The 22,176-nt window shown below is 35.1% G+C and overlaps 3 protein-coding genes and 1 pseudogene across 4 annotated transcripts in view; 3 read left to right on the top strand and 1 right to left on the bottom strand.

Annotated features, from left to right (window-relative positions):
- LOC100627493 (olfactory receptor 6C1-like) overlaps nucleotides 1-10,645 on the bottom strand; it is a 66,459-nt gene extending 55,814 nt beyond the window's left edge. Inside the window, exons 1-2 of the mRNA XM_084955925.1 lie at nucleotides 10,471-10,645; nucleotides 10,292-10,331 (exon numbers count right to left, since the gene is read on the bottom strand). The gene's annotated coding sequence lies outside the window, so the exon portion shown is untranslated. The remainder of the gene's footprint in view (nucleotides 1-10,291; nucleotides 10,332-10,470) is intronic.
- LOC110255239 (olfactory receptor 6C1-like) overlaps nucleotides 1-22,176 on the top strand; it is a 371,689-nt gene that overhangs the window by 278,854 nt on the left and 70,659 nt on the right. The gene's annotated exons all lie outside the window — the stretch shown is intronic.
- On the top strand, nucleotides 2,091-5,187 carry LOC146403224 (olfactory receptor 6C74-like; annotated as a pseudogene).
- LOC146403223 (olfactory receptor 6C74-like) lies at nucleotides 13,422-18,890 on the top strand. The gene has a single exon (XM_084955902.1). The coding sequence runs from the start codon at nucleotides 14,704-14,706 to the stop codon at nucleotides 15,640-15,642; it is 939 nt and encodes a 312-aa protein (XP_084812028.1). The 5' UTR covers nucleotides 13,422-14,703; the 3' UTR covers nucleotides 15,643-18,890.

The raw sequence follows: 22,176 nt of genomic DNA, 5'->3' as shown, positions 1-22,176 counted from the left end.
AGTATATCATGCCACTCCCTTCTGGCCTGCAGAATTTCTGCTGAAAAATCTGCCAATAACCTTATTGGGGTTCCCTTGAATGTTATTTGCTTCTTTTCCCTAGCTGCTTTCCAGATTTTCTCTTTGTCTTTAATTTTGGTCAGTTGGATTAATATTTGTCTCTGGGTGTTCCTCCTTGGGTTTATTTTATATGGTACTCATTGTGCTTCCTGGATTTGAGTGAGTGGTTACTTTCCCATGTTAGGGAAGTTTTCAGCTATTATCTCTTGGAATATTCTTTCTGTTCCCATCTCTCTCTCTTCCCCTTCTGGCACCCCTATAATAGGGATGTTGGTGTGTTTAATGTTGTCCCAGAGTTCTCTGAGACTCTCTTTGTTTTCAATCTTTCTTCTCTTTTCTGTTCTGCATTCGTAATTTCTGCTAATCTGTCCTCCACCTTGCTTATTTGTTCTTCTGCCTCCTGTATTCTGCTGTTGGTTGCTTCTAGGGAATTTTTTATTTCAGTTATTGTATTTTGCATCTCTTCTTGTTTAAGTTTGATATCTTGTATCTCTTTGGTCAGTGTTTCCTGTAAGTTATCCATCTTTGCCTACAGTTGATTTCCAATGTCTTGCATCATCTTCAGCATCAACAGTCTAAAGTCTTTTTCCTGGAGGCTGAGAATCTCCTCATTGCTTAGCTGATTTTCTGGGGTTTTTGCTTTCTCCCTCATCTGAGTTATAGTTCTCTGTCTTTTCCTTTTTATAGGTTTTTGGTGTGGTGACCTTCTTACAGATAATAGAGTTGTAGCCTTTCTTACTTCTGGCGTTGGCCCCCCTTGTGGCTGAAGTCAATATGGGGGGCTTGCTGTAGGCTTCCTGATGGGAGGGGCTGAGGCCTGCCCCCTGGTGGGTGGAGCTGATTCTAATCCCTCTGGTGGGTGGGGCTTAGTCTCTGGATGGGATTAGAGGCAGCTGTGTGCCTGAGGGGTCTTTAGGTAGCCTGCTTACTGAGGGGCAGGGCTCTGATCCCACCTGGATTGTTGTTTGCCCTGGGGCTTCTCAGCCCTGACTGATGGGTGGGGCCAGATTTTCCCAAAATGGCCACCTCCAGAGAAAAGCACAGCTGCTGAATATTCCTGAGAGCTTTGCTTTCAATGTCCTTCCCTCACAATAAGCCACATTCACCACTGTTTTCCCAGGATATCTTCCAAGAACTGCAGTCAGGTTTGACTCAGGTTCCCACGGAGACTTTGCTTTGCCCTGGGACCCAGTGCACAAGAAAGTCTGTGTGTGCCTTTTAAGAATGGGGTCTCCGTTTCCCCCAGTCCCATGGAGCTCCTGCACACAAGCCCCACTGGCCTTCAATGCCAGATGCTCCAGGGGCTCTTTCTCCCCATGCCAGATCCCCACAGGTGAGGGTTTGATGTGGTGCTCAGAACTCTCACTCCTGTAAGGGAGTCTCTGTGAACTAGTTAGTTTCCAGTCTGTGGAGCTTCCCACCTGGGAGGAATGGGGTTGTTTATATCATGAAATCGCCTCTCCTACCTCTTGATGTGGCCTCCTCTTTTTTCTTCTGGAGTAGGGTATCTCTTTTAAGGTTTCTGGTCCATTTGGGTGGAGATGGCTTAGCCTTTAGTTTTGAATTTTGTTGTTTTTAGGAGAGAAGTTGAGTTCCAGTCCTTCTGTTCCGCCATCTTAATCCTTTCCAAGGAAAACAACTATTTTTCTATTTTTCAAAAGTTCTCCTATGGAGTTCCAAGTGGCTCAGCAGGTTATAGATCTAGTGTTGTTGCTGCTGTGGCTTGGGTTCAATCCCTGACCCAGGAAATTCTGAGGCCAAAAAAAAAATAAAAAAAAATAAAAAATAAATAAAGTTTTTCTAATTTCCCTTCAATTTATTCATATAAAAAATTAACAATCGTGATCATTTTATAGGTAATTTTCTAGTAGAACTGCAAACTAGATTGGGATTGTGTATTCTATCTGAAACATCTTTACTAACTTTACCTTAAGCACTGTCACTGTTATTTTTCTATTAGGATCATTACTTTCTTTCTTTCTGTTCATTTTTTGTTTTTTCTATGTAACCTGGAAAAGTAGAGGGCAGTGATGCAAAACTGCAGAGTGACAGTGTTTATTCTGGCAATTTTAAATTGATGACACACAATTGAAAGTTGTATTGTTTATCTATTTCTCACTTACCTACTAAGCATCACTGGCAATTTGACCATCATTACACTCACCCTGGTGGATCCTCACCTCAAGACCCCCATGTATTTTTTCCTTCAGATCTTCTCCTTCTTAGAAATTTCCTTTACTAGTACATGCATCCCTAATTTCCTGGTTATGATGGCAACTGGGGACAAAACCATTTCCTATAGCAGATGTGCTGCTCAGGTATTTTTTGTCTTCCTTCTTGGAGCATCGGAATTTTACTTGCTGGCAGCAATGTCCTATGACCGCTATGTTGCCATCTGTAAGCCCCTGCATTACACAACCATCATGAACAGTAAGATCTGCATTCAGCTTGTCCTCAGTTGTTGGATCGCTGGGTTCTTTACCATCTTTGTACCTCTCCTCTTAGGCCTGCAGCTTGATTTCTGTGACTCCAACATAGTTGATCATTTCTACTGTGACACAACTGCCCTCATGCAGATCTCCTGCTCGGACACACATCTCATTGAGACGGTGGGATTCATATCTGCTTCAGTGACTCTCGTGGTCACACTGGTGATGGTGATAATATCATATACCTATATTGCAGTAACGATTCTAAAACTCCCTTCAACTAATCAGAGAAGAAAAGCTTTCTCAACGTGTTCGTCTCACATGATTGTGATATCCCTTTCTTATGGCAGCTGCATCTTCATGTATGCTAAGCCTTCAGTCAAACAAAGAATATCTTTTTCAAGGGAATTACACTACTCAGTACCTCTGTTGCACCACTGTTGAATCCTTTCACCTACAGCTTACAGAACCAAAAAGTGAAAGGGCCATTATGAATATGACACATAGGGTTCTTTCTTTCTTTCTTTCTTTCTTTCTTTCTTTCTTTCTTTTTCTTTCTTTCTCTTTCTTTTTCTTTCTTTCTGTCTCTCTTTCTTTCCTTCCTTCCTCCTTTCCTTTCCTTTCCTTTCCTTCTCTTTCTCTCTCTCTCTCTTTCTCTTTCTCTCTTTCTTTCATTTTGTCTTTTCATAGCCACATCCACAGCATATGGAGGTTCCCAGGATAGGGGTCAAATTGGAGCTATAGCCGCCGGCCTACACCACAGCCACAGCAACGCCAGATCCTTAACCCACTGAGTGATGCCAGAGATCAAACACGGAACCTCATGGTTCCTAGTTGGATTCGTTAACCACTGAGCCACGATGGTAACTCCAGGGTTGTTTCTTTCTAAAAGGAAAAATGAATGTTCTATATGTAAAGGAATGGACAAAGGACTTGCTAATAATAACAATATATTCGGTGTTAACTTCCTGTACATATTTTCTTCTTTTCTCATTTCCTTGATATTCATTATTGTCTCTTTTCAAGCTGTGGTTCAAAAAAATCTTGGTTCCAAATAAGCTAATTGGCTTATATTCTTCAATGGATATTTATTCTCATTTCACTTCCTTTTTCTCTGAATATTTAAAAGCAAGGTGATTTTTTCAATTTCCTTTGTCTTTAAATTCTAGTCTGTAATAATTATTGCCATATTTTATTTATACTTTCTTATAACCTGTTTAAGGCTAACATTCATTTACATCCTTTTGTTATACACCCAATTTATTTTTACATTCTATTTAATGAAATGAAAGAAAATTGTGGCTGAGATGAACCGTTAGAGTGGATGCAGTTGTAGCTCTTTTATATGTAATGTGGAAACAACAGTGTAGTATAATAATTATTAGCATAGGGACAGAAGATCGTTCAGTAATGATAAGATGATTTTAAAAAGCACAGAGGATCGTGACGACATTATGCTAAGGGTAATAAATCAGACAGAGAAAGACAAATACCCTATAATTTCAGCTATATGGGGAATCTGAAGAAAAAAAAAAGTAAGAAAAAGAAAAAAGAAAACAAATGACAAAAGCAAGTTCATAGATATAGGAAACAGATTTTTGGTTGCCAGGCAACATACGTTAAAGGGTCAAACGCTATACACTTTGAGTTATAAATAACTAAATCGTAAGGATGCAATTTACAACATGGTGTCTATGTAATGATACTAGCTTGCTTAGTTGAAAGTTACTAAGAGAGTAGATCTTAAAAGTTCTCATCACAAGAAAAAAAAATTTTGACTATGAAAGATGATAAGTAGATTCATTGTGGTGATGATTTCACAATATACACAAATACCCCCGCATTGTCACAAATGCCAAGCTTTCACTTCTTTTTTTTTTTTTTTGTCTTTTTGCCATTTCTTGGGCCGCTCCTGCTGCATATGGAAGTTCCCAGGCTAGGGGGTCGAATGGAGCTGTAGCCGCCGGCCTACGCCAGAGCCACAGCAACTCGGGATCCGAGCCGCATCTGCATCCCACACCACAGCTCAGGGCAATGCCGGATCCTTAACCCACTGAGCAAAGCGAGGGATCGAACCCGCAACCTCATGGGTCTTAGTCGGATTCGTTAACCACTGCGCCACAAGGGGATCTCCCCACTCCTTGTTTAATGGCTTCCCTTCTATACATACATGCCCCATTTTCTTTATCCTTTCATTCATCAATGGAAACTAAGGTTGTTGTCGAAACCAAATTCCTGTGCTCAACACACAGTGAAGCTGAACAAACTGAAAAGTCAGTTTTGCAGCAGAGAAAGGTAAGTTGCAAGAGTCACGGAAGTTTCTTTAATCAAAAAGAAATTGAAAATGAATAGATATGTGCAATATGTATCACTGAGTCACTTTGCTATAGAGCAGAACTTAACACAACATTGTAAATCAACTATACTTCAGTAACATTTTAAAAACTGAAAAAAAAAGTCAACGAAGGAGAATGGGTAGCTCATGCTTTAAAAGTCCTAACTCCCTGATGGGCTTTAGGGGAGAGTTTTAAATGCAAATTTCTGGGCCAGTCTGCAGGGTGTATAACTTTCTTCTGATTGGTTGGTGGTGAGGTAGGGTGGTGTTCCAGGAACCTCAGTGGTCAGGCTTCTGGCTGCAGCCAGCAACCACACGATTGTGTTACCATCCTCCACCTGGCTGGGGACCCAGCTCCTGTAGAAGAACTCAGAGATAAGTATCAGATTACTGTGCACATCCCCTGAGGAGGAAGCAGGTGCTGCCCTTTCTCTACACTCTTGTGTTTTGACTACCTTTCTTTTGCTTCTGCATTCCTTCATTTGCCTAATTAGTAACTATTTGAATCTGCCCCTGAAACTCAGGGAAGCACTAGACTAATCTCTATTTATAGATCACCAGGTTTGCAGGAGATCTACGGAAAACCCATCTCTATGGGAAGCTGTAAATATCTGGGCTTATAGGAATCACTCCTTTGATATGCACCTCAGCTGTGGGCAAGTCGTCTTTGTTTCTTTCCTGAGTTCCCTCAGGGCTCAAAGGCCCACCCTTGGGAGGGTTGTTGTCACAGACGACCACGACATCCTTTGTTTTGTCCACTAACTACAGCCCAGAAGGCAGTATTTCGGATATTTCCTCCCAAAGAGGAAAGGAGGAATATCAAGATATAAGTCATAAAGGTGAGGGGGAGTGGTCCAGGCAGCCATGCACACATTGTATAGAAGTCTGCTGCTGGTCTCATGAAGGTCACTACTAGTCATAGACATCAGTCATCATTGAAGAATTTTAGTGTTTTTATAGATATGAGGAGATGCAAGAATTGGGCTCATAAAATCTTCTAAAAATATCTATCTGAAGGCCTTTTCTTCCAGTTTTCCCAGAGCACAGAGTGCCTTCCTCCTGGTCTCCACCCTGAGCTCTGCTCAGGGGGTGCTGTAGCTCTGCATCTGCAGTGGTTTATGTTTTACTCCATGTTTGGCTGATGTTGCTGAAATGTGGCCTCTGTCTGCCAGTGCTGAACTGAAATGCAGAGACCTAGTTTTGGGTAAAGGAGAAAAAGCTTTATTGCTTTGCCAGGCAATGGGGGGCACAGCAGGCTAATGCATTAAGGACTGTGCCCCCCTTGGCAGGGTTTAGGAGATAGTTTTATAGTTTGGGGAGTGGGATAAGGATCAGGGCTGTAGATAAGGATCAGAGTAGAGGCACGCTTGAATTGCTTCTCAGAGCTTGTGCTTAGTGGCCCCAGGACTGGTTCTGGTGGTCCTCCTTCTTCCAGGAATGAAGAATGCATTATAAAGTAGTTTTTCCATTTGTTGGGGGTTTTAGTCCACAGAAAGGCTTAAAGATACTGTTATGCATATTCCTTGAGGAACCAGGACCCTGTTCCAAGGCTGCACTGCTCCTCCCTGGTCTCTGCATCCCCTCCATTCCCTGATTAGTAATTCCCTTTGGAATTCAGGGAAGGTCATGGAGTTTGAATTTATTCCCTAAAAAGGAGAAATGGAGGACAAAGAAAGGCTTGTGTGCCTAAGATCCCCACAGTGCACTAGCTGGGTTACACTGATGGCAAGTGCCAATCTTCAGTTCACAAAGATGAATTTATAGCTGCTGAAATGGAGTGCTCTGGTTTCTTCTTAGTGGAGGGAAAGCATAACCTGGCATCTAGTGAGAGAATACCTTAGACTTCAGCAGGCATGAAGTGGGAAGGGTGTTAATGATCTTTGTCATTAATAACTGTCACTGGAGCCTTCCTTAAAAGAAAACCATTCCAAAAATTTATTTGACCTCTGGCTTACCATCCTCACCCAGAATGCTTGGTTAAAATAAAAAACAGACAATAGGGAAGCTCTCTAGCACCTCTAGACTCTCCCACCGACCCTCCTCATCCTCAGGTAAAACATCTCTGGATGTCTTTCCCACCCCTACTCTCAGCCAGTGAGTGAGCCAGACAAATGCTACATGTCTGATGGCATGAACAAATATGAGACAGATTGGATTAAATATTAAGTACTGAAACAAGTTACTGAATTGGGAGCCTAAGCCTCACCAGCCCGCTGGAAGGCTATGCTGGAAGCATTGGTAACTGGTAATCTGAAAGATGTAGGTTTAACTTGGGTTCCTTCAGCAAAATTGACAACACTTATGTAACCTAACTGATTTATGGTTAACAGCCTTCCCTTAGGGAAAAAATATTCAGATTTGGTGAGTTCTTCCAAAAATTTTAAGAAATTAGTTATATACACATTCTTCCAAAAAATTGAATGGGAGGGAAAAATTCCCAATTCATTTTTAAGCCATTATTACCTAGATATCAAAAGAAGACAAGAAATTAAAATAAAAATATATCATCTTCATGAATACAGATATAGAAATTCTTTAAAACTACATCAAATTGCATCCAAAATATAAAAATGATAATATAACTAAATTTCATCTCAGTAATGCATTGTTGGATTAATATTAGAAAATAAGATGTATTTCATTGTGTCAACAAAAGAAAAATCATTTAAACATAACATGAATAATTTGATATTAATAATCCAATATCCATGGCTGAGAAAAACTCTGAACAATCTAGAAGTGTAAGAGAACTTCCTCAAACTGATGAAGGTCTTAGCATTAACCTGCAGCTAAGAGCATAGTTAAGTTAAAAAAGTAAGCATTTTCTTTCCAATATCAGGAAACCAACAAACAAGGATGTTCACTTTTCTCACTTTTATTCAACATTAAATTGGAAATTCTAGCCAGTACAACAAGTCTAGAAAAATAAATAAAATGTATTCAGATAAAAAAAAATTAGATACAAACTAACTTTATTCAGATGATGTAATTGTCAAAATGGAAAAATCAAAGGAAGCCTATAAAACTGTTACTATGATTATTAAATGAGTTTAGAAAATTGTGTAATAAAGAGTCAATCTAAAAATTAATCCTACTTCTGCACAATTTGCAAATTAATTTTTAAATGCAATCATATAAAAGCTTGACATATTTACATGTCAATGCAAAATGTGCAACCCATTACACTGAAAAATACAACATGGCTGAGAAAAACTAAGAGGATCTAAAATTAAATGAAGAGATAAAATATATTTATGGGTCAGATACAGTTTCCATAGGGCAGACTCATTTTTTTCAAGATATCAGTTAATTTGATATTGATCTATACATTCAGTGCAATCTCACTAAAAACCCATGAAGTTGATTTTTTGGGTACATGTGGAAATTGACAAGCTGATTCATAAATTCATATAGAAATTCTAAGGACTTAGAATCACCAAAAGTGCTTTAGAAAAGAACAATATTGGAGAACTAACGCTACTTAATTTTAATACTTATTATAAAGCTATAGTAATCATTGCAGTGTGGCACCATCCTAAAGTAAATAAATAGATCAGTAGAACATCATAGAGAGTTCATAAATAGACAACATCTATTTAGATAACTGGTTTTTTTAAAACAAAGATTCAAGGACATCAATTGAGAAAGGATAGGTTTCTTCCAAAGAATTGATCTGATGTTGTGTTCAGTTATAATTTATTTTCTGTTGTGTAATTTCTTTCTGGCTTCCTCTAGTTTTTTATTTCTTTTTTTGATGTTTCCATTATATTCATATATCGATTTCTTGAATTCTCCACGTCTTCCTTTAGCTTTTGTTTTAGCATATTTAAGTCAGTTTTTCTAAAGTGTTTGTCTAGTAGATCTGCCATTAAGACTTTTTCAGGGACAGTTTCTGTTGATTTGTTTTGAATGAACCATACTTTCTTGCTTCTCTTTAGGATTTGTGATTTTTTTGTTGTTGTTGAACAGTGGACCTCTGAATTCAATAAAGTGGTAACTTCAGGATTCAGATTCTTCCACTTGCCAGAGCTGCTACTTTTTGTTATTGTTTTCTGTTTTTCTTTCATCCTTGAAGTGTTGTACGCATACTCTATGCCAACTATCATCCTGATTATACACTGAAGTTCTCCTCTCTTCTCTTCTCCCTGAACATGCACAGTTACCTTCTAGTTTTCACTCTATATGCATTTACTTTTGAATGTCCTAAACATTCAAGGGATGGAGGAGGAAAAGGATAACCATCTTTAAATGCCTTGAATGTCACTTTAGCCAGAGGGCTAGAGTTTACAACTATGGGAGGTTTAGTAACAAAGACAGCCTGTCTTTCATCTACAGCTCTGTGGTCAGAAGCCAAAATCAGGGATCACAGATCAGATCCCTCATATTCGAAGAACAGGATCATTTCACCCATCTTGGCTCCTGAAAGCTGTGTGCAAGTTGCTCCAAGAACACGTACATAGCTGCCTACCATGCAATTGAGGGGTGCAGGATGGGTTTCTGCTCCCTGGCTAAGGAACTAAAATCACAGAAAGTAAAAGCAATTTATAATCACAGCCTTCTACTGGATGTTGCAAGTCTTCAATAGAGTCTAACAATTTCAAATTGATTGCATCAAGGATTCTGCCAGTGAAATTGTCTAGATGGAGAGACAGATTCCTCCAAACAGTCAAGTGCATGAAAAACAAGTTAAGGCAGAAATAATCAAATGCCAGATGAGACTAAGGAGACTACCTGTGTGGAGCCTTCCTGTGTAAATGAAGTGCAGTATCCTAGATTAGATAGTGTTATTAGTGAGAAACTAACAAAATACAAATAAATTTAGGATTTTCATTAATAGTTATGCACAAATCCTTATGTTGTTGTGGTTTTTATTTTTTGGGTATGTCTTTATTTTGACAATAGTGTAATGATAATATAAAATATTTGCATTAGTAGAAACTGGCTAAATTTTCCCATGGGAAAAAAAAATCTACCTCCCAAACCAACAATAAAAATTACTTGATGTCATTGGAAATCAAAAATACTGACTAGGATATGAGGAGCCACAGTTTGGAAGGAAGATGCTCAGTAAGAGGAACTATATTCTCCATATATTCTGAAAGCCTCTTGTTCCTTCTAACATAATGGATAGTAAATGTCTGAGAACACAGTGAACCAGTGCCTTCTTTCATATGCCACTGAGGAGAACCAAATGGAAATCCTTACCTGTCAGTGCAACCAAGACTTTTCTTGGATAGAAAAGATCCCCTGTAAAAGGTCTGAAATTTTTCAGTGCTTGTAAATAATTAAAAGCATACCAAAGGAAGTTTCAAATGATCAAAACCCATGAAAATAAGAGAAGTAGAGAAAAAAAGATGATCTACATGTATTTTCTGCAAAGTTTATAAATAATTAGAATTAATTATTTCAATAAAGAGCTAAGAAATTAAAGACAAATAATTGGTAGTAAGATTAAAGGAACACTTACCCAATAATTGAAGGAAGAACAGTGGCTCATGAAAGAAGGCCTATGTGACATAAAAAGGAATTAAACAAATATGAAATATCAGTCCAAGGAAACAGATTTTGATAATATAGATTTGGTAGAGTATGAGAAACACAGATACCATAGAAGTTTAAACAAAAAATAATTTATTTTGGTCTTACTTAAATATTCAGGCTGGTAAGCTGAAACTTTCCTAAAATCATTGTGGTTTTATGTTGGTATGGTCTACAATCATGTCAGGAACCCAGCTGTATTCCGTCTTGTTTATTCACCATTCCTGCTGTGACTGATAGGCATAGTCATGCCTCCACAACAGCTTGCTTCATAGCTACTTCTCTGCAGTGAGGGGGATAAAGAGAAAGAAGACACACCCTTTTTATCAGAGGTTGACCTACAGAAGTTGCACAGACTTTAGTCACAGAGCCACACTAGTTGAAAGGAAGGTCAGGTATTTACATAAATAAAGTCTATTACTGTAGAAGAGGTGGAGAATGCTTATTTATTATGAAGTTTAAGATTAAACAGAAAATACCACAATGATTATTTGAGAAATGATAGCTCTCAGAAAAGAAACTGAAGTTATACAGCACATGACATGTTAAGTGTGCCTGGAATATTAATAATATTACATATATCCTGAGGTACAATGTTGCCTTGACAGGCTAACTTTTTCATCTTATATTGTTACTTTTTATTACCAACAAGAAAAATATTTTTTTTTCTACTTCCAAATCCAACCTATGCATTTGTGATTTTAAAACATGAGTGTATGGAAGGAAAACAAATTTTGGAGAAATTTGTACCGAGATCTCTGGAGACATAATAAAGCTGTTTTTCTTTAATATATAATTTTACTTTTAAAAATATTTAGTGTCTGGGGAGAACATTCATATAACACATTTTTGATATTTTGGGATTAGTGTTCTTAGATTTCATTTCCTCTTGAGGATTCATCATAATCCTTATGTATTTTCCTTCAGGGCACAGAAAGCATAAATACTCCATGGGCTTAAGTGTTGATTAATTTTAATGGCATAGTGGGTAATACCTGAAAAAATATAAGTAATTTACATCAATAAGTAAATTATACTAATGGGAAAATTTTAAAAAAAGCTAGTCAAAAAATCTGAAGAAAAAAAGTGCTAATTAAATCATGTACATAAATTCTATAAATAGATTTTTTAAAAAATCACACATTGAGAAGTTGCATGAGATCCCTTCAGAGAAGGATGGACCATCAGTGTGCTCTGTTCAGCATAATGACAAGAGAGTTAAATATTGACCAGAGATGATTCTCTCTGAATAAATCATGTATACATCTTAAAAATATGTCTGAAATTGTAAGTATTTTTGGCAAGCTGATTTAGGGCTGAAAAACATGAAAAGATTTGCTATGCGCAAAACTCTAAAACCATATTTCCTATTAGATATGTTTTAACCCACTTTTGTTCTATTTTTACCATTAAGTATTAACCTTCATTTTCTAACATTTTAAATATCATCTTAGGGAAACTGTTGAAGGAAGGCATATGGGATACGTGATAATTTCGTATTCAAAAACCTTTCCTTTTTTAAATTTATCTCACATTCACAATATCTAACATAGCTAAACTTTATTGCATTCTTAGGCTGACTCCTAATGATTTCAAAATGTGAACTTTATTAATATTTTTATAGAGTATGTTGGGAATAATTTCTGAGTGGTGTTGTTGGATTTAGACAAAGATAATCTGACATCATGAAATTTGTATTCAAATGTTTAGATACATGCATTCCTACAATTGTTGTTGTTGAGTCATTTGCATAAATAAACATCTACAATACATTGACCCATAATTATGTGAATGTAAAATGAATGTCCAGGAAAAATAATGTAAAATGAATGTCCAGAAAAAATCATATTTATCTACATGATTAATTACATGATTTTGACAGCAGATCTCATTGCCTTATCTTAGAATCCTCCTTTAAAGTCCTCTGGATATTACTGGAAACAAATGTTAATTGTCCTTATATGTTTATTTTTATTTATGTATTTGCCTTTTCAATAATGATAATATACATATTAGAGATTAGCAATAAAATCCTGATACTCTCAACACAGAAAAAAATTGTCTTAGCTGGTGCCCATCTCAAAACCTTAATCATTTTATATGTTTGATGATGAAGATACTAGGGAAGGGAAATTTCCCTAGATATATCTTTAATCTTTTTTTTGTTGTTGTTGTTAAAGAAATACACTATATCTGGTCTAAAACTATTTGTACAAAATATTTCATTTTTTAAGAAGGCAGCTTTAGAAAATATACTTTTCAAACTTCATCCTGATACGCAATTTGATAGCTGTACAAACTTGAACAATATAACTCTCTCACTTGATATAGGTTCAGTGTTGAGACTCACTGTAGCTTGTTAATATTTTATTAATTACTTTTTAGCTGTACATTTGAATACCTTATGATAGAGAAATGTATTCCTCCTAAAATTTTGTCAATACTTCTGAGACTTATTATGTATTTAAAATTTACCAAATGCTCATCTCTTAGGCATGTTCATCTCAAAATTGTTTTAGTCTGTATTTTAGACCAAGAGTAGAATGGCAAGTGTAAAAAATAGAAGAAGGTGGAGAGAAATTTCATTGGTCAACATTTTCTTCCTACAATTGTTATTTATTTCTCTAATATTAGTGATGTTGAGCATCTTTTTATGTGCCTAATGGGCATCTGTATGTCTTCTTTGGAGAACTGTCTGTTTAGTTCTTCTACCCATTTTTTGCTTGGGTTGTTCGTTTTTTTTCTTGTTGAGTTGTGTGTGATAGTTGTATATTTGGGAGATTGGGCCCTTGTTGGCTGCACCATTTGCAAAGATTTTCTTCCATTCTGTTGGTTGTCTTTTCATTTTTTAAATGGTTTCCCTTGCTGTGCAAATCCTTTGAGTTTAATTAGCTCCCATTGGTTTATTTGTGTCTTTATCATCTTATTCTAGGAGATGGATCAAATAAGATATTGCTGTGATTTGTGTCAAAGAGCGTTCTGCTTATGATTTCATCTAGGAATTTTAGAATATCTAGGCTTCTATTTAGAGCTCCAATCCATTTTGGGATTTTTTTTTTTTTTTTTTTTTTTTTTTTTTTTTTAGTATGGTGTTAGAAAGTGTTTGAATTTCATTCTTTTACATGTAGCTGTCCAGTTTTCCCAGCACCACTTATTGAAAAGACTATCCTTCTTCCACTGTATGTTTTTGCCTCCTTTGAAATAGATTAGTTGACTATAGGTGCTGAGATTTATTTCTGGGCTTTCTATCCTGTTTCATTGATCTATATTTCTGCTTTGTGTCAGTATCATACTGTTTTGAAAACTGTAGCTTTATAGTAGAGTCTGAAGTCATGGATCCTGATTCTTCCATTTCTGTTTTTCTTTTTCAGTATTTCTTTGGCTATTTGGGGTCTTCCGTGTTTTCATAGAAATCTTAAAATATTTTGTTCTAGTTCTGTAAAGAATGTCCTTGGTAATTTGATATGGATTGCATTGAATCTGTAGATTGCCTTGGGTAGTACAGTAATTTTGACAATATTGATTCTTTCAATCTAAGAGTATGGTATGTATATGTTTCCATCTGTTTATGTCATCTGCCTTTTTCTTCTTTTTAATTCCTCATACCTCATACAATTTTGAACACATACTTTTATATTTCTATCTGCTCCTATATCCTGTTTTCTCATTTTCACTTTATCTGGTCTAGTTTCAGAATCAAAACATGCAAAGGAAAACTGCTATCTCTTGTTACACATATTTAGATTACTAGGATGTCCTTGCTTTTATATTTATTTATCTATTTATTTTGGTGGGGGTACAAACTGGGAAGGGTGCAGATGGTAACAGATTTATATAATGGAAATATCAACAAGGATGATGGTTGAGGTGTGGGTGTGTGTGTGTAACTGTTAAATACAAAACCTAGGCTTATATACTCTTCTGACATATTTATTTTCTTGTTTTATGCAAAACTCTTAATAAGAAATGGCATCTATTACAACTTTTGCACAAACCAAGTGTAAAAAGCATTTTTCTATGTTGAAAGTTTCTCCAATGTTCCTTTAATTTATTTACATAAAATCAATGAAGCATTACTATGATTAAATAGGTTATTCTGTGGTAAAATTACAAAATAAACATTGAATTCTCTGTCCAGATACTCTAGAAATGCAAACTATTGCTCTTCTTGGCATAACCATCTTTAAAACATGAATGAACATTGTGTTATTTTGTCTGAAATGTCACTTTGCTAACTTTTCCTTAAGCAATGTTTAAACCTGTTATTTTCTCATTGAGATCACTGTTTTATTCCCTTCTATTTTTTCTTTCTATGTAGGCATGTGTAAGTAAAGGACATCAATGGGAAATGATACAAGAGTGACCGGGTTTATTCTAGCAGGTTTAACTGATGACCCACAACTGAAAGTTGTGTTATTTATCTTCCTACTTCTCACCTACTTGCTAAGCATCACTGGAAATCTCATTATCATCATACTCACCCTGGTGGATATTCACCTCAAGACCCCCATGTACTTTTTCCTTCAGAATTTTTCCTTCTTGGAAATTTTCTTTTCTACTACATGCACCCCTAAATTTCTTGTTATGATGGCAACTGGGGACAAAACCATTTCCTATAACAACTGTTTTGTTCAGCTGTTTTTTGCCTTTCTTCTTGGAGCATCTGAATTTTACTTGCTGGTGGTAATGTCCTATGACCGCTATGTTGCCATCTGCAAGCCCCTGCATTACACAATCATCATGAACAGCAAAATCTGCATTCAGCTTATCTTGTGTTGTTGGCTTGCTGGGTTCTTTACCATCTTTATACTTCTCCTCCTAGTTCTAAAGCTTGACTTTTGTGCTTCCAACATTGTTGATCATTTCTTGTGTGACCCAACTCCCCTCCTACAGATCTCCTGCTCAGACACACATCTCATTGAGACTATGGAATTCATCTCAGCTGTAGTGACACTTGTGGTCACATTAGCAGTAGTGATAATGTCATATACCTATATTGCATTAACAATCCTAAAAATCCCTTCAGCTAATCAGAGGAAAAAAGCTTTCTCAACCTGTTCATCTCACATGATTGTGATATCCCTTTCTTATGGCAGCTGCATCTTCATGTATGTTAAGCCTTCAGTCAAACAAAGAATATCTTTTTACAAGGGAATTGCAGTGCTCAATACCTCAGTAGCACCACTTTTGAACCCTTTCATCTACAGTTTACGGAACCAACAAGTGAAAAAAGCCTTTATGAATATGATACACAGGATTGTTTCTTTCTCAAGAAAATGAATATGATATTGTTCTATGTGCAAAAGAAACAAACAAAGGAGACTCTAATAATAATGGTGCATTTGAATGTAATTTCTATTTTTTGCCTTCACTGGTTTAATATTCATCTTTTTCATACTTTATTTTCACAAAAATCTTTGTTTTCCAAAGAAGTTAATTTTCTTTATATTTTTCAGTAGACTTTTTTCTCATCTCGTTTCCTTTTCCTCTGAATATATGAAAGAAGTTTACCTAAGTATTTCAATGTCTTTTTCATCTGTGAATTATCATTAGCCAATAATTAAAATATTTTTATTCAAATTATATTTGATGTAGCATACAGTGTAAACATTACCATGCTTTACTGTACTTAGTTACAACGTACTTAAGACATTCATTTGTATTTTTTGTAGTTCTACCAGTTTATTGGTGCCTACTCTATTTAATGAAATGGAAGAATAATGTAGCCAAGATTAACCATTAATCCTGATGCTCAAGTTAGAAAAATTTTCTCTTAAAGAATGATTGTTATGTTAAATCACTTTCCATAGAAACTAGTTGTCTAGTTTCTCTTCGGAAATTGTTTAACTTTTACAAGTATTTCCATTATAGATGAAAAATATATTGTCTTACTGTTTTAATTTAAAAACTGTCATTGAAATACAATAGTTACTTGGTGTTTCCATATCTAAAAGCTCCATTCAATAATTTGGATATTGCCGAATCTTATTGGACATTTTGTAAATAACAGTTAAATAAGGGTAATGATGATGACTCATTGTATTTATTCCTTTCAGATTTTCATAAATATAGACGTATATTTATAGAGCTGTGATTCCTACCAGCAAAACCAAAATAGTAGAATAACCTAAACAGTATCTTAAGGATTTTTAAAGTATAGGTCAGTCTGAATTTGACTAACTCTAATCAATTTCTATGTCATAACCAAAATTTTGAAATATTACATGTAATAAAAATAGTTTCACAGGTATACATCACATTTTTAATTTTTTTCCCATAAATATGTGTGCATTAGGCCATAATATTTTTTATTTCCTTTTGATTTTAACCATGGGTCTTGATTTGAATAAAACATTTTTTTTTATTTTATTGGAGGATACTTAAATTACAATGTTGTATAAGTTTCAGGTGTACAGCAGAGTGAATTAGTTATAAATATATATGTGTATATGTACGTGTGTATATATGTGTGTGTGTGTGTATATATGTGTGTGTATATACGTGTGTGTGTGTATATATGTATATATACATTCTTTTCCCCCATATAGGTTATGGAATAAAACATGTTTGAAAAACACTACTTTATTAATAAGGCAGAATAAAATATAGCTGGGGAAAGATACACATAGTAAGTAGTTTACTGAGTAAGTTTACAGACTTTGTACAACTTAATAAACTGGATTGTAAAAGATATAGGAGCCATGAATATGATTTCAGTAAAATGATGACTATTAAAATAATTGGTTACATGTTTTCATTATCATTTGTATACCTATCTTTTCCCATTTTGAGAAAATAGATCTAATAATTCTGGAGCACTGTCTAACTTTCAGAAATGTGAAGAGCACAGGAAACAAACAAACAAAAAAACACATAACAACACATTGAGACATCCAATAGAAGTAAAACCTAAGGTTTTCTCAATCCTCTTTTTAGTTTTGATTCTGTTATGTGTCAACCTGGATGAATTTGCATAAAAATACATACTCTCTGGATTAAAGCACTAATTTATCATTCAGGTATTATGAAATGCTTTATACTTAAGTATTTTAAAATGTCTGTCATCTACTACTTATTTACCAAAGAGGATGTTCTGTAGCTCTTAATAAGAATCTACTACATTTAACCTAAGACGTCTCTATTCTCAATTCTTCACTCCCAGGCAAGTTAAAATGACATCATCTATCTTCTCTGTTATTTCAGTTTGTTTATGAAATATTACCTTTATGAAATATTACCTCACATCATATCTATTAAAACCACTGCATTGGCCTCTTTATCCTGAAACCCCAGGTAGTTTACTACTGCTGCATTTTTTTTTTTATTAAATTGGGTCTCTAAGTAGTAACACAACATTTTATTTTTTATTTTTTTATTTTTATTTTTTGACTTTTCTAGGGCCACACCCATGGCACATGGAGGTTCCCAGGCTAGGGGTCTAATCGGAGCTGTAGTCACCGGCCTACACCAGAGCCACAGCAATGCCAGATCCAAGCCGCATCTGCGACCTACACCGCAGCTCATGGCAATGTGGGATCCTTAACCCACTGAGCGATGCCAGGGATCGAACCTGCAACCTCATGGTTCTTAGTTGGATTCATTTCCACTGCACCACGACAGGAACTCTAACACAACCTTTTAAATACAGGTACAATTTATTTCCTGAATGAGCTTCCGCCTAATATGCTTTCATCTTTCTTGCTATAGTGAAGTAGACAGAACAAAAAATATATTAAAGTAAGATCTTAATTTTGTTAACTACTACCTAAATTACTGACACTTGTAGGTGTTTTGAATAAATCATGTAATTATGGAAATAAGAATATAATATGATAATTATTATTAGTGTCATACAGAGGAGCAAAAGATAGCTTCATGAGGCTAAGATCAGTTTGAAAGCTACAAGCTAAAAATAGTAAGTATTTAAACTCAGGAAGGTTCATTACTCCAGTGGAAGAGCTTGATGTCTTTACACATTTATCTTAAGCCTATTTTCCAGACATCGCTAAGAAGTTTGGCAGAGGACATTTATTTTCTTTATTTTCCGAGAACTGCAAATGTTCGCTAAAAAGTATTAATCACATTATTTTTACCAGCTTGCAATCATCCTTACCTAAATTTCCTCCTTTTCAATTTTTAATAGCTTCTTGCCTCAAAATCAATTAACTTGTCCTAATCCCTCTAACTTCTTCATTTAAATATCTCCTTTTTTGGAGTTCTGCGGCTTGGATCCGGCGTTGCTGTGGCTGTGGTGTAGGCTGGCGGCTATAGCTCTGATTAGACCTAGCCTGGGAACCTCCATATGCCATGGGTGCGGCCCTAGAAAAGACAATAATTAATTAATTAATTAATCTCCTTTCTTAAAAACATTATGTGTCTTTTCCAGACATAGTCACTAGGTTCTCTGGGAAACTACACCCCTGATGTGCTGTCTTTTGAGTAAATCAATGGCTTCTATCCTACAAAAATCATTGTAACTTGACATTTACTTGCCTCCAAATTTAGCTGTTTAGTTACCTTTTCCAAAATATTTTTTTTCTGTCTTTTTAGGGCTGCACCTACAGCATATGGATATTCCCAGGCTAGGGGTCAAATCAGAGCTGTAGCTGCACATCTACTCCACAGCCACAGCAATGTAGGATCTGAGATGTGTTTGCAACCTACATCACAGCTCAGGGCAACACCGGATCCTTAACCCAGTGAGTGAGGCCTGGGATAGAACTCGCATCCTCGTGGATACTAGTCAGGATTGTTACTGCTGAGCCATGATGAGAACTTCCCCAAAATAAATTCTAAAAATATGCACTTCTTTATCTGATTATGGTGATAGTCTTGTTTTTGTTCATTCTTCAAGTTATTCTTCCTGAACCTAAATATAACACCTATGATTAAAAGACTCTTATTTGTTATTCAAAATAAATCTATGGATACTCCTACGCTTTTTCCAAAGAAATTTCTCAACTTATGGTCAATTAAAGAATGACATAAAATTCTTTCTCCTCCAAATAAATAATGTATTTGTAAATTTCTTATTTGAAATACATTATCAATATTTTATTAAGGTGGAAATAATTTAAGGTATATCCGATTAGCATTAATGAATTATTAAAGTCTCTAAAAGGTACAGATAATCCATGCAAAAAAAAATAAGTCATAGACAATAATCTGTGTTTTTTTTCTGAATTTCATAAATGTAGTCTCCTAAATTTTAGAATATATTTCTCACGTTCAGGCCTCTTTTTCCCAATATGGCATAATCAGTATATTCACATGTTTTTAACAAATCACTCTTCATTTTTTATTGATGGGTTATAATTTGAAATTTACAGTTACAGATGTTCTCTTTTCTCATTTAATTTACTAAGATTATTAAGTTATTTATGATATTATTATTGTGATCAGACTACTTGAAATATTCTTTCCCTGGCAATCTGAATTTGAAAATCATTTGCCTATGTTTATACTCTTCTTGCCATCATCACATTTTTATTTCACATTCCCTCTCAACTCTCTTTTATTGGTTGCTGCTCATAAATTGAGTAACCTTTTCCTCTCAAAATTCACCTTTGTAAATTAATGAATCATCCTTTTTACTGTCATTGTAATGAATATCAATAATATTAGAATGATTGATCACTGCCTTAATATAATTTATGTGCCCTGGTTAAATGAGACATTATTATATGTGTTTCTCTGATCATATAAGTTCTTATTTCTTTTCTGTTTTCTCCTGTGATTGGTTCCTAAATTACAGGATCCTTGGTTCTGTAGGGTTCCATCTAAATGTCTTTATTCTCTTTATACTCAGAGAGAGAGAGAGGGAGAGAGAGAAATAACTGAAAATTCTCCAAAATTATTGACAAATGCCAAAATATACATTGAAGAAGCTCAGAGAATACAAGTTGGGGGGGGGGAGATAGGCACATCAATTTAAAACTGATGAAAAACCAAGGCAAAAATGTTGAAGGCATTCAGAGTGAAAAACCATATTATATACAGATGATCAAGAATAACATTTAAGCCTGGATTCTCATCAGAAACAATACAAGCCAAGACAATGGAGTGATAACCTAAAGTTGCACATACAAAAATGAGAAAGAAAAAGTTTCTGAGATAGGCTAAAACTGAGGGAATGCATTGTCAACAAATGTACCTGACAAGAAATGATTTCCCATGGATGAAAACAAAAAAAAATAAGTAAAAAAATTAAATGTTCTCAAAGAAATAAAGAGCTTTAAAGTTGGAACAAAATAAGGGGAAATATAATTTTCAATTGCTCTAAAATATATGTGACAGAAGCAGCAATGATAATAATATATCAAATGTCTATAGGAAATTGAAATATTTGGCAAAATGGCAAAATGGATGAGAGGGATGGACTGGGACTATATGGTCATAAATTCTCTCCCCCTCATGTGAAGTGGAGTAACAGATTTTGAGGTAGACATAGGTTATCTTGAAATATATGTTCTAGACCACTGAGGAAAAAATAAGGTTTAAAATTCTTCACATATTGGCAAATTAGAAAACATTATTTTAAATATCCTATTAAGGTGTAAGTCTCAAGGGTAATGATTTGTGGACATGAGTCCATAGTGATATAAATAAGTGTGAGAGGAGAAACACATCTTCCTTACTGATGAAGTCCGCTTGATAACGGCAAATACTTCTTCCAGAAATAGGGTCTTATTTATCCCTTTTTCCTCCTTTGATATGGATTATCTAATGACTCACTTCCAAGAAAAAAGTATAGACAGGAAATAAATAGCCTTAAAAAAAACTGGAAAACTTTTCCTTAAACATATTATCAAGGAAACTATAATCTTCTTTCATTTGTTTTGTTTTGTTTTTCACAAGTATATTTTAAGCAGTGCATCAATTTTGAGAGAAAAAAATTACAAATTAAAATTTGTCCTTTAGTAACCATTTACAGTGTGCCCAGAGAATTTTTGTGACTGCATTTATAATCACTACTTTATTCCTATTTAATTTTGCTAGGCACTGTTCTAAGTGACATTAAAACAAAACAAAACAAAACAAAAAAACCATGGTCTAGGTAATTTTATTACTCATTCCTGTTACAAAGAAGATGAGGAAAAAGAGGTGTAGAAAGTTGAAGATTTTTTCAGAATTGCCATGATATTCAACTGACAAATTCAGGATAACTCCACAAAATTAGTTTATTTTAGGTTACCAAGGAAGGAGATGAGACACCAGGTCCTAATCCATAGCTACCTTAGGAAAAATCTGAAAGTGTTAAAATGATCAGTGGCACCTAATAAATGAGAGTATGAGATGAGTCTTGCAAACTGTACTGAACAGAAAAAGAGCACATTAAAGCCAAATGATGGCTGAAAAGGGATCCTGAATAATGCAATAAAATGAAATTGTTTCACACATCCTTCTACTTTTCCTCTTGTGTCAATATCCTCAGATATTTTCTTGGGAAAATTCAGTGAAGTTCTGAAGACATGAGGGAAAAAATTATTTTCCTTGGCAGTATTTTATTTCAGATAAAATTCATGTAACAAAAGTTTCACCTAAAGTGAAACACTATTTAAAATAGTTTTACTATATTTTCCACATTGTGCAAGCATCACTATTATATAATTCCAGAGAATCTTCATCCTCAAGAAGAAAGTTCGCCTCCTGAAAGAGCCATTTCCTTCCCTCTCTACAAACCTAGACAACCTCTAATCTACTTGCTATTTCTATACACTTGTCTATTCAGGACATTTTACATAAGTGGAATCACATAATATGTGGACTTTTGTGTCTGACTTTCTTCACCAGAAAAATATTTTCAGGGTTCAT

Source organism: Sus scrofa, chromosome 5, assembly GCF_054392235.1.
Source record: "Sus scrofa isolate SSC_HxYL_T2T_F1_AM1 chromosome 5, Sscrofa_HxYL_maternal_Yorkshire_Landrace_v2.0, whole genome shotgun sequence".
NCBI lineage: Eukaryota > Metazoa > Chordata > Mammalia > Artiodactyla > Suidae > Sus > Sus scrofa.
The sequence above is the reverse complement of the archived record's forward strand: the minus strand, read 5'-3'. Positions and strand labels throughout refer to the sequence as shown.